We start from the raw sequence: 14,714 nt of genomic DNA on the forward strand, positions 1-14,714 counted from the left end.
GTGCAATACTGTGTTGTCAGTTGTTTGTATTTGTGCAACACTTGAATTAAGAAAGCGAAAGTTGTTATATGTTTTGAAAAGGGATATCTGATTAAATATGAAGATTTTCTAATGGAATTGTATTTCTTTGCATGAAAAAAAGTGAAAAAAACATGGACTTATTAAAATTATTAATATTAATAGGTAATTATGTTATGATTGTACTGCTTTGGCCCACTTGACATCTAATAAGGCTGTATGTGGCCCCATGAACCAAAATGAGTTTGACACCCCTGATCTACACTATAAAAATCTGCCTGGAACATCAACATCTGTTCTCTGGGAAGCAGGGAAAGCTGTGATGAGTTAAAATAATTTCATTTCATTTTAAAAAGAAAAAACAAAACAAAATATTCAAGGATTAGAAAAAAACATCAACTCCTTCGAAGAAGCCTACGTGTCCCACCAGGAACAGGAAATACTGAACAAAATATGTGAAACAAATGAAATTGTTAATAAGACAGTCAATCAACAACGCTGGATTCACCGCTGACAACAGGTGAACTCCAGCAGGAATTAGACAGACTATAGTGATTGAGGGCATAAGATGCAAGAATGTGGAACATAAAACACTCTTTATGAGGATGATGTTTACTTTTTCTCCAAAACTCACAAACCACTCTCTCTGAGGTAATTATATTAATAAACTTTTCTTTCAAGATTTTCAGATCATTCAGTAAACTGGTAATGTCTATACTTATGTATAGACATAACCATATATATGTCTATACTTCTTCTGATTGATTGCTCGTTTCATAATTCCTCTTCTACACCACTGCAGTCTGGAAATATAAACCCCTGCGTGTTATCTTAAAAAAGCTACAAAGGACCGAGGAAAAAGAAGGACTAGATCTGCCTAACTTCTTAGCCAACAGGCTTAGGATGGTTAAAACATACTCTTTCAGATGAGCCCTGGCTAGACGTAGAACAGGCTCTAACAATAACAGAGAGATTTTGGAACTATCATTTATCAGCTCAAACATCAAATGGCATCAATATCAGCTCCTTCCTGACAGCATGGTGGGAGTTTCTAAAAATGATGAGTCTTCATTAATCCCATGCAAACGTTCACCTATCTGGAAGAACCCTGATAAATTACAAAACAATAATATAATTAACTTCCCAGATTGGAGTTGTTAATGAATTAAATACTTGGAACATATCTCCAAAAGTTGATTCTATTCATCTGGACGTAGCGTCCAGATGAATAGAATCAACTTTTGGAGATTTACTGTCAATGGAAAATTGTACTAAGTAGTTAGTATAATCTTTTAATGATATAAGTTTCCATATATGTTTAGAGGTGTATAATCGATTGTGTAGTGATAGGATGTGTGATCTTTAGTAGGCTTTGTGTGATTCCAGAGTGTTCTGGTATTCACCCCCCACATTCTTGGAGCATTGGAGAGGTCGTACCTTGTTTTATTGTTTTACGGTAGGATAAACGTAGCTATGTCAGTTTTAGCCTAAGTGCCTTTTTTACATATAGATGAACTGTTGGATTTTCCAGACCAGCAGGTTTAGGGAAGTCGTTTATGGGGTCACACTCGGGGACACACACACACCTAAACATCCACATTCCAATGCAAGGAACAAACACCCACTGATGTATAAATAAAGACCAGGGCAGTCTCAGAGCGCGTGTCACAGAGCCCTGCTCTGTGCTGCCCTTGTATACAAGTAAAACTCTGTTTCTCCTCTCTGATTCTCAACTGAAGAAGTGTTTTAGAATAAATATCCTGACATTTACTTTCCTGGATGATTGAGAATGCATCAAGATACTTGGAACATATATTCTAAGGAACAGACTTTATTCCATCTGATAGAGTAGCTATACAGTGTGGGATTAACAAGAATAGATTTTTAGAATATCAACAAATTAAATCTATAGTAAAAAAACAAAAAACAAAAAAGGAATTTAAGGCTAATGAAGTTAAATAACAAACACCATCACAATTCCTTAATCTTAAAACCCCCCAAATACTGTCTAAAATATACAGGACAGTCTCCAAAATAGATGAATTAATATCTCTTCCTGTTGCAAAATGGGAAGCAGATTTATCTGTTAGTTTAGACCAAAGGTTCTGGTCTCAGATATGCGTAAAAAGCTTTAAATTAATTAGAAATCCCAGTCTACAACCAATACAACGCAAAACACTACAGAGTGCACTATACAGGTCAGTGGATAGTGCTAACCCCTCTTCTTCAGAACAGCTGTCATGATCAACTTCAGCCACAAGACGGCAGCAGCTGGTCTGAGATCCTTCATCGGAAAGAACAATTCAACTCTCAGGTGTCATGAGAGTCTCTTCACTTTCAGAGATGAATTTATGCCTGCACTGCCTTGTTGGTCCTAAACATGGGATTATGAGGTTCTTTTTCTTACAGAGAAAGCAAAGACAAAGAGGAGCCAGGAGGCGTGTAGAGAAAAATATTGAAGCTTTATTTAGTATCAAAGTGGAGCGTGTCGTCCAGCCGAAGGAACGTCTCCGACTGCTTCACGTGGAAACGTCAGCAGGAAGTTTGTAATGACGGAGCTCGTTTCATCAGCTTGTTTTACTTCATTTACAGCAGAAGAACTGAAAGTGTGTGGAGGGGAAGGGATTTAAAGGAGCAAAGCGCTGTTTTTAGAGCCTTAAAGAGAAATCACATTTCCAGTCTGAATCCTGTAAACTTCACATGATGATCCAGCATGAACCTGCATTCACAATCACTTCCTGTGTGCTTTAATTCAACATCTTTTCACCCTGCTGACAGTCTGTTCATCACTTCATCTGCACGTCAGATGACGCCCAGGTTCATTTACTTTGAACGACTTTGGACCTCTGAAAATCTGAGAGCTAAAAGAAGAATTTACGAGGCCCCGTGAGACATTTGTAACTAGCGCTCACAGTTAGAAGATGAAGTTTTGACTTCTTCATGTGATTCATGTATTTCCTGTTTCAAACCGAAAAAAAGTGTTGTTTTGGATGAGAGACGTGCTGCTGATAGACACAATCTGCAGATTTCAACCCTGAGTTCAAAATAAACATTTTATCTGTAACTTAACTGTTTCATTAATTCATCACAAATATAACCAATCACAGCTCATGCAGGGTTTATTGTGAAGAAAATGCACTAAATGTAAGTGAAAGTTACCAGAGGAGAGATCAGAGTAACAGCTGTGGTTGAAACTAAAGAGCTCCAGAGGAAAAGCTAAAATTGTTTCTTTAAAGTAAATGTTTGTCTTTAAACTGTTTCTAATATTAACACTTATGATATGTGACTGAATAGTCAGCGGAATGAATTAAACGTCTATTCAGAAATAAATATTTGTTCTTTTTGTTTGTTTCACATTTGAAGCACTAAGTAATAAGCAGTCATTAAACAAAACAGCGGTTAGCAACAGCACTCAAAATCACATAAATCACTGTGAACTATTATTGACAAAAATACAAAACTCACAACAAATACACTCAATATGAACTGAAACTAGAACAGGTGTGTTAGACTTTTAATTTGGAAGACATTTTTTTTTTTCACATTAAAAGTCTTCCAGGCTGGGCTGCTCTTCTCAGGCTTCAATGTACAAAAAGTTTAAAATCTGAGGCGTGCTGCATGTAAACATCTGTCTGAACTTAACCTTTGTCCTGTTATTAAAACGATTCACAGTATGATGGCTGAGTCTTTCTGAGTAAATGAGCTCAGACTGAAAATCACGAGGGTCCTAAAGACTGAGTGGCGGTCTGAGAAACGAGGCGCGTTCACAGGATTTATGATTAATGAGCCGACAGCAGGAAGAACAGCGCTTTGTCCCTTTAAACCGGGGACTGAGAAAAGCAGCAGAGACGACAGAGAGCAGCTGGACGACCGACAGGAAGAGGATTTAAGACTTCATCTGACAGGAACCAATTATCAATATGTGATCGATCAGCTTCATCGACAGAGACGGGAGTAAACAAACAGACGATGTGCTGCAGAGAGAGAGGGAAGAGTCCAGACTCCACAGGTACAAGTGTGTGTGTTGGGGGTGTGTTTTGAAGGCGATGTGCCCCTCCCTCCCTCCATCGGGCTCAGCATCTCTGGGGTCAAAGATCATCACATGCCCTGCCTGATGCTCTGGATGATCTGGAAGATGGCTGCAACAAACACAAAGGAGGCATTAGCAGCAGGTCACGCGGCACAAAAACAGCTCATCCGTAGACACATCAGAGACACGCTGACACCTGTTTTCTTAAACACTCTTAAATTATATTATTGCTCAGTGAATCAAACTTGGAAATTGTGACACAAACGTTCAAAAAACAACCACAAACGACGCACAGCAACAAGCCACGATCGCTTCCTGCGTTTTACTCCGAGGGCTGGAGGCCTGTCAGCCGCCTGTGTTTGCCACGTAACACTAACTACTCTATTTTAAAGAAGATAAATGTTATGAAACGGAGGTACCAAACAAACGTGTGCAGCAGAGATAAGACCGCATGAATCATGTTTGCAGTTTGACGTGTGAACGCGCTCGAAATGATGGCGAGGTGATGTGCTCTGTTCTTGGCTGCAAATGCAGAAGTCTCTCTGCGTTATCACTCTGCAGCTGCTCGTGTGGTTTCACACGTGTTTCTCAACAGCTCGCAGTGGAGTCTTAAACAAGAACACTAACCGTCCAAAGACTCCGAGCGCACACAGTCATGACTGACGTGTTTGTAGCAACGTTTCTGTAAATGTAAATAAAAGCACAGTTTGTGTTTCATAAGCTCCTCGAGTCTGTGAGGACTAACTATGAAGCAAAGACGCAGGGACACAGTGTGGTTTAGGAACCTGTCGGTGAAATAAGCACAGGTTTCCACCTTAAATGAGCCCGAGCTCAGAGGAGACAGCAGAGTTTCTTCAGGTGTGGATGTTCCTGAGCACACGCAGACTCAGGTCACCCACCCATTTATCTACCTACTTAACTACCTGTGCAATGATCCATATACCTACCTACTGATATATGGCTTAATCTACTTTACCAACTGTCCTGATTATCTTATCCATAGGTAAGTATATGGATACTTACCTATGGATAAGGATGGATGTGCCTGCCTACCTACTGACGTATCAATACTAGAGACACCCCTTTAAATTTGATGATCGGGTGCTTTAATAGAGGACTCTTAATAGCTTTTTATCTTCAGAGGCTTTGATTGTGATCGCAGTAATAGTAATGATCGCTGTTAATCCAAAAAGTAAAGCAAACATGTTTTTCTCTCTCCAGCTGGGTTTATTGTCATGTTAATGAAGATGTCTGTTTGCCACAACAGCAGTGTGTTAAACCTTGTAATACTTTTTATTCACACACATGCTCCTAAATAGATTTAGCAATCTGCACATTTATTTTTAGTCCCAAATGTGAAACTTTCACAATGTCCAGCACCGCTAGCATCAACTTCCTGTCCCTAAGAAAAGCCTCTTTATTCCAGTAACTCTAATACTTCCTTTAGTATGAAACAGTCAAGTCTTCTGCTGCTGGTAGAAGCAACATTAATCTGCTTAATGAGCAGGAACATCACGGGAAAACCAAACCGGCTCTATGCCTCAAAGCCACGACACAAACAGAGATTCTATTGTGACGTACAATTAAAAACCAGGCTGGGAATAGCAGGAGAGCTAACTCCCATCTATTTAATGTGACTGTTTTTTGATATGTGTTAGAGATGGACCGATCCGATATTACGTATCGGTATCGGTCCGATACTGACGTAAATTGCTGGATCGGATATCGGTGAGAAATAAAAAATGTAATCCGATCCATTAAATATCAAAAAAGCACCTCACAAAACTTGCGACACGGCGTAACTCGCCTCATAACCGTAGCACGTCGGAGCAGTGTGCTCACGTGATAGAGCGGCTGTGTGTATTTGTAGCCTCGCTAGCAAACCAGCATTTCATCTCCGAGGAAGTTATCCCAGAGAGAAGTAAAGCAAGTGTGTAAGTTCATCTCTGAATGTTTGTAAAGCGTACCTACGTTAAGCTTAACAACCGATATATGGAGCGACTGCCTCTGCTCTCTCCCTCTCCTGCCGCTACTTCATGAAACTGCTTAATGATCAGCTGATCGGCTTTTCTGTCGCGAGTCCGTCTCTCTTCTTTGTTTTTGGCCCACTTTGCACCAGAAAGAGGAAACCAGCGGCTGAACAACAGCAGCACGTTTAATCTTGATAAGCTGTTGTTAGAATGTATTTAATATTACTTTCTAGACCAGGATCCTTTTCTAAGTAGCTGATGGCTGGTAACTGTGCAGGGGCGGATCTAGCAAAGTTTAGCCAGGGGGGCCGATAGGGCATTAACAGGGAAAAGGGGGGCACAAAGACATACTTTTCTTTCTTATTCTCATTTAAAATCTCTAGCTTTTAATAAATAATTATCTGAATCTTACACCCAAAGTTTTAATCTGATGTAAAATGTATAGAAGTCCATTACTGTATATAGTAACTGTTAAGTCTAATATACCCTAGTAAGCTATAGTACTTTTTCCTTTGGGAAGATACCATCTGTGCAGTCTGCAATTCTGTAGAAGAAAGATGTTGAATCTATTTAATTATTCTTGAAAAATAATTTATTTCTGTGCATTTTTTTCCACACTGCATCAAATTAAAGTTGATTACATCGATTAAGCATCATGAGGTGGGGGGTGGGGGGTGGTTCCCTTTTTTTTTTTTTGCTGGGAGTTTGCAACCCTATTAGTTAGGTTGCTTAATATTTCTGCTAAGTACTCTTTAAAATACCAGAATAGGAAGGATGGAGTAGGTTTAAGTTTATTAGATTGATCAGTATTGCTGAACTATGAAATATTTTGGGTGCAGTGTATTTTTTACATACAGGTATAACAGAATAGCTTTAGTGTTGTTGTTTATTTAAACTTGAGTATGAACTTATACAAAATGCAGCAAGATATTAAAAAAACAGTTTTATTGATTAAAAAACACACTATATCGGATTAATATCGGTATCGGCAGATATCCAAATTTATGATATCGGTATCGGACATAAAAAAGTGGTATCGTGCCATCTCTAATATGTGTTACCAAACACTAGTTAGAGATGGCAAGTCCAGACTGGCAGTGATAAAAGTGCAATCTGTCACAGGAAGACCTTCTGACTCCGTATCCTGCAGGCTGAAGATAAAACTTCTGGGAAAAAATGTGACTCAGAGTTTCGAGAGCTGATAGAGTTCTACAGAAACGCCACAGAGATAAGATCAGCTGAGCGGGAAGCCGAGCACGTCCTAAATATGAGCCTGCATCAACATCTGTATCACCTGCAGGGGAGAAACTCACCTGATCCACAAACCACGAAGACGAACAGAGCGAGCAGCCACGGGCCCACCGGAGACTTCTCATCGTTTACTGGCCGCTGGAAAACACACACACAGACAGAGAAACCACGCACTGTTAAAACCCGTTTTACTTCTACGTAGAACTTGGCTCTTTTTATTCTGATGATAATGATTACACCTTGTGGTGAAAACAGGCGTCTTTAGTGTTTTCACAACACTTCTCTTATGATACCTTTACACTGTTTACACTATATGTGACTTTGTTTCGCACATTTCACTTGCTTAATCCTGAGATTCAAGCTTTTGCTTCATGAAGCCTCGTTATGCAGCAGGGTGAGTAAAGTAGTGAAACATGAGGTGAGACGCTTCTAACTGGTTTGTCTACTGCAAAGACAAACCAGCTGAAAAAAATGACATTTTGTGACAAGTGAGATGGGAGTGTTGGCAGGTCAACGCTAAGAGAAAACCGAAAGTCTCCAACAAACCAAAGACAACCCGAGAAACCGAACTGTAGACATTTATGGCACATGTAGTCGCCTAGTAACGCACACTGTTTACAAATATTTTGATATGATGGCTGCTGTAACATAAGCTAAAGTTAGCTCGATGTGAGTGACCAGCAGCGCCAGTATAGCCTCAGCATTGGTCGATTCACGCCGAGATGTTGCGACATGTCGCACGGTATGATATGTGAATCTCTGAGCTTTGGTATGACGATGTTAAAAATGTTGTGATAGCAGTCACTGATGTACTTTATTAGTGAACTATTAATTAATTATTATTATTAATTATAATCCTGTAGGAAATTAGTCCTCTGTATTTAACTCATTCACTCAGCGAAGTAGTGGGCAGCCACCAATACAGTGCCCGGGGAGCAGTGTGTAGAGACGGTACCTTGCTCAAGGGTACCTCAGAGTAGCCGAATAGACAATAATATCAATAATAAATAGATACATAATAAGCAGATTGTTAAATCTAAGCAATGATTATTATGGCGGGGAATGAGAGTCCTGAAAGATATTATCAGTGCACGTTATTATAATATATTGGGTGGAGGTGATGGAGGCATACGCTCAGGGGAGAAAGCTGTTCCTCAGTCTATTTATTTTGCAGCCAGGTCAGTTTTAAATGTCTACAATGAGCTATTCACCCTGTTTTTATATCTTCTTTACTTCAGTTTGAACTCATCCTTATCCATTTCATAACATTCATCTAAAATAACTAAATTTAGACGTTTTAGCTGTTGTGTTGTTTGTTCTATCCTTTGTTTATTAGTAAATCGAAATACATAGTTTAACTTTGCAATTACTAATTAAATGTCCTGAATCATTGATAAACCTAATAAAGCTCCTGTTGCTGTTCAGCACAGGTGTAAAGTGATCACACAAAGAAGTGCAGACGATATGATGATGAACATAATTTGCATAAAAGAATAGAAAAGTACCCCAGCCTGGGTTTGTCTCTCCTCCCAAAGCAGAGATCCTTCACGCGTGAGGCAAACATGCTAATCACAGCACTAACTCTTTGCATGAGTTTGATTCACCTGCCGAAACGTATTAAATGCTTAGCATGGCTCTTCCCTCCGTCATAGAAACATGTAACAAAATATTCTAAATTAAAAATGAAGCAGCACATAAGGTCAGTGGGTAATTATTTGTAAGTCCAGAAAATTTTAACAAATTATAAAGAAATGTTCAAGAAACTCAAAAATACTTCACTGACTAATTAAAATATGTAATTAAAAAGATAATCTGGTCCACAGGTGGGTATCAGATTTTTCGGCTGAAATATTCATTGTGCCAAAGCAGTGGAAAAATCACTAGAACTGTAATAAACGTAAATTTAAACCATATTTTAAGAGGGGTTTTGTAGGTATTCAAACATAAAATACTTCTTTGTTCATCAAACAGAAAGCACAACAAGTAGTTCTGTTGTGTAAGGTGTGACAGCATCAACTAAATCAAGGCGAACTGTGGTTTTGTCACAGTCGCCCACCACAGAGTGTAAATATCCTGAGCCAGCATGCCTGCTGATGGCAATGTATCTAAATTTAAGCTTAAAAAGTACAAAGCTGAGTGTTTACAGATGCTTACTAAATCCCATCTGTGGCTTTGAGTTCCTCGCGGTCTTCACGGTAATGAGAATCGCCTCACGGTAATAAATGTTAGGCTGACTCTGTGTGTGTGTCACACTCATAACTGCTCACAGTGAACACACACACACAGCTCTGTCTGTTGTTACACCTGACAGCATCCTGCCAAATCAGCCACTCTGCACCAGAGTCCATTCAGAAAACAGCTCATTTAACGCCGCTCTCTGTCTGCACGGACAAAATCGAGCAGCTGGCCTTCATTTAAACGGTCCGAAGCCCTTTCTTAAATTCGACCTGCGTGTGATTCCCTAACATCACCTCCTTTGACACAAGCTATGTTTTAAATGTGCGCACTGAGCCGCACGCCTCCGCCCACTCCATCTGTTTACACCTCATCACACAGAGGGGGTAGACGATTAAAGCCCCTAAAAAGCCGACAACTCGCTGTGTGCATGCCGATTGGAAACCAGAAAATAAATCTTTAATATATTAAAATAATATCGTATTTCTATCAATTACAACTGAGCGGCCGCGTACAGGCGCGTTAAAGCTCCAGCTTTCCGGAGGCACTCTGGCTCTCTTTAAGCTGACACACTGAACAGCCACTCACAGTGCGCCAGCAGCGAGACCTCTGCTACTATCCCACCATTTTCACTGGTTTTAACAACAATTACATGCGGCATGATGGCGACCGTGATGGTAACAGAGCTCCACGGCTAACTTAGCGAGCTAGCTGCTTCTTGGATTCGACTCTAAATAAACCAAATAACCGTATTTAAAGACTCACTTCTACACGAACATCACATCTACAGACCACACGCCGGCCACAGCCCACCAGCTTTAAGTTAACGGGTCAGCCGTTAGCCCTGGTTTCCCTACCGACGTTTTCTGGACGTGTCCCCGCTGTGTGATCGTCTTGCTGTGTCGCTCGTTTGCCACTTTCATCCGCTGCACTGCCGACATGCTTCAGGCTTATTGACCGGTCCGGACCAGGAGGACGGAGGAAGAGGCGGGAACAGCCGGGATCCAGAGGCAGGAGGTGCGCTGGTAGCGGAGGAGAACGTCCCGGAGGAGAGGACCGTCGGCCCGTTCTGTTTCCGTGTTACCGTCAACGGTTTGCTTGATGTTAGCTGAGCGAGCCCTGACCCCGGAACTACTGACCTTGTCACGTGACAGGGAACAGTCAAATGTCTGCATGCTGCCCCCCAGAGGCGGGAAAAGTCTGTGCATATCAGAAATTTCACCAGAAATGCAAAAAATAATGATATATTCTTAAAGAAAAAACGTAGAAATATTCAAAATAAATGTAATATTATTAAACAATATACTGGTTCAGCATCAGGAAGTCATATGAATGTTTCAAGATGATATTTGATCTGTAGTGAGAGAAGGGAGCAGGAGGAGGGGGAGGAGGAGAGAAGAGGAAATAAGACAATTACATGTGTGAAAATGAGGCCAGTGGATAAGTGAACATGCAAGGAGTAAAAAGATTGACGTAGATGAGGTTCAATACCTGGGGTCAACCATCCAAAGCAACTGACAGTGTACAAGAGAGATGAAGAAGAAAGTGTAGGCAGGGTGGGGAGGATGGAAACAAGTGTCAAGGGTGATTTGTTACAGAAGCAGCAAGAGTTTATAAGATGTTAGTGAGACCTGCTGTGATGTTTGGTTTGAAGACGGTGGCACTGATCAAAAGACAGAAGGCCGAGTTGAATGTGTTAAGAGCTTCATTGGGACCGATCGGGATGGAGAGGATAAGAAATTAGGAAGAGCAGTTTGGAGACAAAGTTAGAGAAGCGAGGCTGAGATGGTGTGGACATGTGCATAGGATGTTGAAAATGGAACTGCCGAGCAGATAAGATGCACTGTGGCAACTCTCAAAGGAGGAACCAAAAGAAGAAGAAGAAAATCGCTTTGAAATGAGGGGTGATTAAATACAAATTTTAGGTAACATGTCTTAAAATGTATTTCTTCTTCTCAAGTTTCAACTTAGACCGCCTTAATAATAATAATAGTAATGATAATAATAATAATAATAATAATAATAATAATAATAATAATAAGAAGAAGAAGAATGCAATAATACTTTTTGTATTTTAACCAGTAAAATTATCAACGCGTCACACATTTTATTAGATGTATCCCATGCACCACCGACACCATGAACCATCCACTGATGTAAATAGCACTTGGTTTGGAAAATCCTGTCCGAAGGAGGATTAGAATTAATTAAGAAAATTTTTATTTGCACAAGACATTAATATCTGTCCAAAAGAACTTCATGATCATCTTTTAATAGAGCTGGTCACATCACTGACTTCAACTACAAGCTTCAAATTATGAGATAAAAGAGAAAAACTAATAAATGAAAAGTGGCAGTGGACTTTCTGTTCGTTAGAAAGCTTTATGTAAAAGGAAGTCAAGTGATGTCTTCACTGTCTGCTTTGTTTCAAAATAAGAGACTTCTGTTGCACACCAACAACATTTACACAACTCCAGTGAACTGTTGCTTTCTTTATATGTTTCATAATCTTTAGTTTAATAATTATCAGATTTATCATATAATTGATAGTCATGTAAAAAATAACAACATATTTCTGACCTGAAAGTGCAGCACTAACCGGCTACATTTGACTGTGTTGACGAGGACTCCTGTATGCCTGGACTTCTATATTATGTATAAAAAAACATTACGGTCAAATCTTTTAAATTATACGATTTTTTTTTAATGTAGAAATAATTTGTAACCCTAAAGAGTAATATTTATGTAAAGATCAGTAAAATGAACAGCTGACCTGTTTATTTATCACAAACAGGTTTATGATAAATTAATGTTATTTGAGGAATACCGTACTCAGACACTTCTTCCTCGTCTCAGCTTGGTTTTAGTGAAGCATGTGGTGCACAAACTCAGGTAACTGCATTCACTTCCATCTGCCACATGAGGGCGCACTAATAACACAAACTAAAGGAGTCTCACATGGAGACAAGATGATAAACCATTTCCCAAAGAAACATAGAAATGAACACAGGGTAAAATAATAACTTTCATTACCTTAAACATCACAAAGCATCTTATAGTCTGCTATGAGATTTCAAAACCAGATCACAGAAAATAAGAAGTAACCCTTGTGGCCAGAAGTCTAATCCTGTATTCCTGCTCATTTGCTTTGATTCTGTCTTTTCTCTTAAACTGCATATATAAATAACTTACTTTGCTAAATTTCATACAATGGGATAAACCTGTAAAAATGATCCCAGTGAGCCAAAAGCTCAGGCTTCAGACTTGCTAAACAGTCACCTTACACATTACTGTTTACTTTCATAACGATCTGACATCATCTCAGTGCAGTAAGTAATTACAGTAAGGTGAAAGAAGTTGAAATTAGGCTTTTATTTTAAAAACCTAGCATTGACTATTATTTTGGTCATCTCATAACAGTAATGCATCTTCATAACATGCTTGAAGAGATATCTTGAAACTCAGATGTTGAAACCTGAGAGCGATGTCACTCTTGAGTTAGCGTGTTCTTAAAAAGTAGTTTTTCTTTTGGTTCTCAGAAAGGTAGAGCGTCCAATCCTTTCATTCATTAATATTAATGTTGTAATAAATATCTGTGTGATGTTATTTACCTGTTGAATCAAAGCAACTTAAGCCCAGTGAGGTTTTCTCTGCAGTTTATTGTTGCCTGAAGTCCGTCCACACAAACACACACATACCTGCATGTTTAACACATGGTCGTCTATTAAGCTGCTTTCACACATGCCCACAGTCATCAGCTTTCCAGTACATCACCCGACAGAGACACATTAAAAGTGCAAAAATGTGCAACACTATCAGATTGGACATTCATCTGTCTTTAACCTGCCATGTCCTGCACACATTATCAGTACTCCATCCCTCACTGGAACAACACAGAGTACTTCCTGTAGTGAAAAGGCGTGTGAAGCAGATCATTTTCTGCTGTGAGCTAAATGCCTAATGTTCTTACACACACAAATATCTACATGTTTAAAACATGTTCGTCTCTCACACACACAGAGTCCTGCTGGCTGCACTGGAGCCAGGCGTCAGAGGTCAGAGGTCATTAGTACGACTCTCTGTACGTTTCCTTTAGTCCTTTATTAGTAAAGTTCCAACATGAAGTCTTTGCCCAGTGGAAAAATTCATCCTTCTGGAGGTCAGAGGCCATGCAACGTCAGGCGAAGCTTAGGTCGTAGTGTGGTTACCGTGGTGACACATATGTCTAACAGCCCAGACCACTCATGGACCCAATACGGTCCATCTTCATCCCAAAGCATCCTCTCCCTCCCATCATCGACTTGCGGCTCCACCTCCTCATCTTGGTCTGTCGCCGCAGGAAGTTGAGAAAGAACTGAGGGACTGCCTCAGTCCTGCTGTTCACTCGCTTTGCAAGGGCGCGGCTCACAGGCAGTACTGCAGCGGGAGTTGTGGAGGCCTTGGTGAGCTGTCCGGCTGATCCCTCTGTGATGTCATCAAAAGTGGGAGTGGCCAAGATGAGAGTTGAAAGATGAGAGCCAAACAGAGAGTGTAAGACCTGAAATACAGTCAGTATTCATCTGTGTAATTCAATGCCTTTTCTACTAAGTGAATGTTGATAACTGCACCTCAAGTACACAGAGTAGTCAAGTAATCAGATTACTCAGATTACACACTGGTCCCACATAACAGAACTTTGAGTAAGCCATATTATATATTTGCTAGTACTCTTGTAACGATGGGTCCATTAACCTTTGCCCCATATTTGAGTCTTTCCTTTTTTAAAACAAGTCTTTAAAACATCAAACAGATTACATTTTTTTAAGTGTCACATTAACCTTCACTGATCTGTGGAGCACTGAAAAATCTTGCACAGACTCACTTATGCTGATGAAACCAGGTCACTGAGCTCCTAATCTAAGATCATCTCTGACCATGCAACAGCCAATTAAAAAAACTGAACACTTTGAATTTCACAGCTCATCAGTAAGATCTGTTTCATTGTATCTCTTTATTAAGGCTGAAATAATTAATAAAACGAGCAGAAACTATAGATGAAGACGATGAATGAATATAATGAGGACAAAGATAATGATTAAAATAAAGGGTGTAAAAAGAGAATGAAGGTAATGATGAAAAGGAAGTTCTCCACTGACCTGTTTGTTGTCTCGTTGAGGTGACGGTTTCAACTCCGCAGCAACAGCGAGGAAGAGGAGGAAGATGAGGGAAATGAAAGGAGATGAAGCAGCAGCCATCTTTGTTTGTACAAAAAAGATTTAGTTAAAACAACA

General features: G+C 39.8%; 2 protein-coding genes across 2 annotated transcripts; both read right to left on the reverse strand.

Annotated features, from left to right (window-relative positions):
* Positions 1 to 2,459: 2,459 nt before the first annotated feature.
* On the reverse strand, positions 2,460 to 10,545 carry zgc:85858 (uncharacterized protein LOC405879 homolog). Its single transcript, XM_063460866.1, has 3 exons — positions 10,302 to 10,545; positions 7,332 to 7,407; positions 2,460 to 4,157 (listed from the first exon to the last, which is right to left on the reverse strand). Exons 1-3 carry the CDS (start codon positions 10,383 to 10,385, stop codon positions 4,117 to 4,119), a joined length of 201 nt encoding a protein of 66 aa, XP_063316936.1. The 5' UTR covers positions 10,386 to 10,545; the 3' UTR covers positions 2,460 to 4,116.
* A 3,124-nt stretch (positions 10,546 to 13,669) lies between these two features.
* nppcl2 (natriuretic peptide C-like 2) lies at positions 13,670 to 14,714 on the reverse strand. The gene is made up of 2 exons (XM_063460868.1): positions 14,580 to 14,714; positions 13,670 to 13,981 (listed from the first exon to the last, which is right to left on the reverse strand). The coding sequence occupies exons 1-2, from the start codon at positions 14,676 to 14,678 to the stop codon at positions 13,670 to 13,672; spliced, it is 411 nt and encodes a 136-aa protein (XP_063316938.1). The 5' UTR covers positions 14,679 to 14,714.

The sequence above is a fragment of the Pelmatolapia mariae genome, linkage group LG3_W (genome assembly GCF_036321145.2).
Source record: "Pelmatolapia mariae isolate MD_Pm_ZW linkage group LG3_W, Pm_UMD_F_2, whole genome shotgun sequence".
Taxonomy (NCBI): domain Eukaryota; kingdom Metazoa; phylum Chordata; class Actinopteri; order Cichliformes; family Cichlidae; genus Pelmatolapia; species Pelmatolapia mariae.

Coding starts and splice junctions, on each gene's coding strand:
- zgc:85858 (XM_063460866.1), bottom strand. CDS start 10,385: ATGTCGGCAGTGCAGCGGATGAAAGTGGCAAACGAGCGACACAGCAAG. Junction 7,408..10,301: donor GACACGTCCAGAAAACGTCG/GTAGGGAAACCA, acceptor TGTGTTTTCCAG/CGGCCAGTAAACGATGAGAA. Junction 4,158..7,331: donor CTTCGTGGTTTGTGGATCAG/GTGAGTTTCTCC, acceptor TGTTTGTTGCAG/CCATCTTCCAGATCATCCAG.
- nppcl2 (XM_063460868.1), bottom strand. CDS start 14,678: ATGGCTGCTGCTTCATCTCCTTTCATTTCCCTCATCTTCCTCCTCTTC. Junction 13,982..14,579: donor CTCAACGAGACAACAAACAG/GTCAGTGGAGAA, acceptor ACTGTATTTCAG/GTCTTACACTCTCTGTTTGG.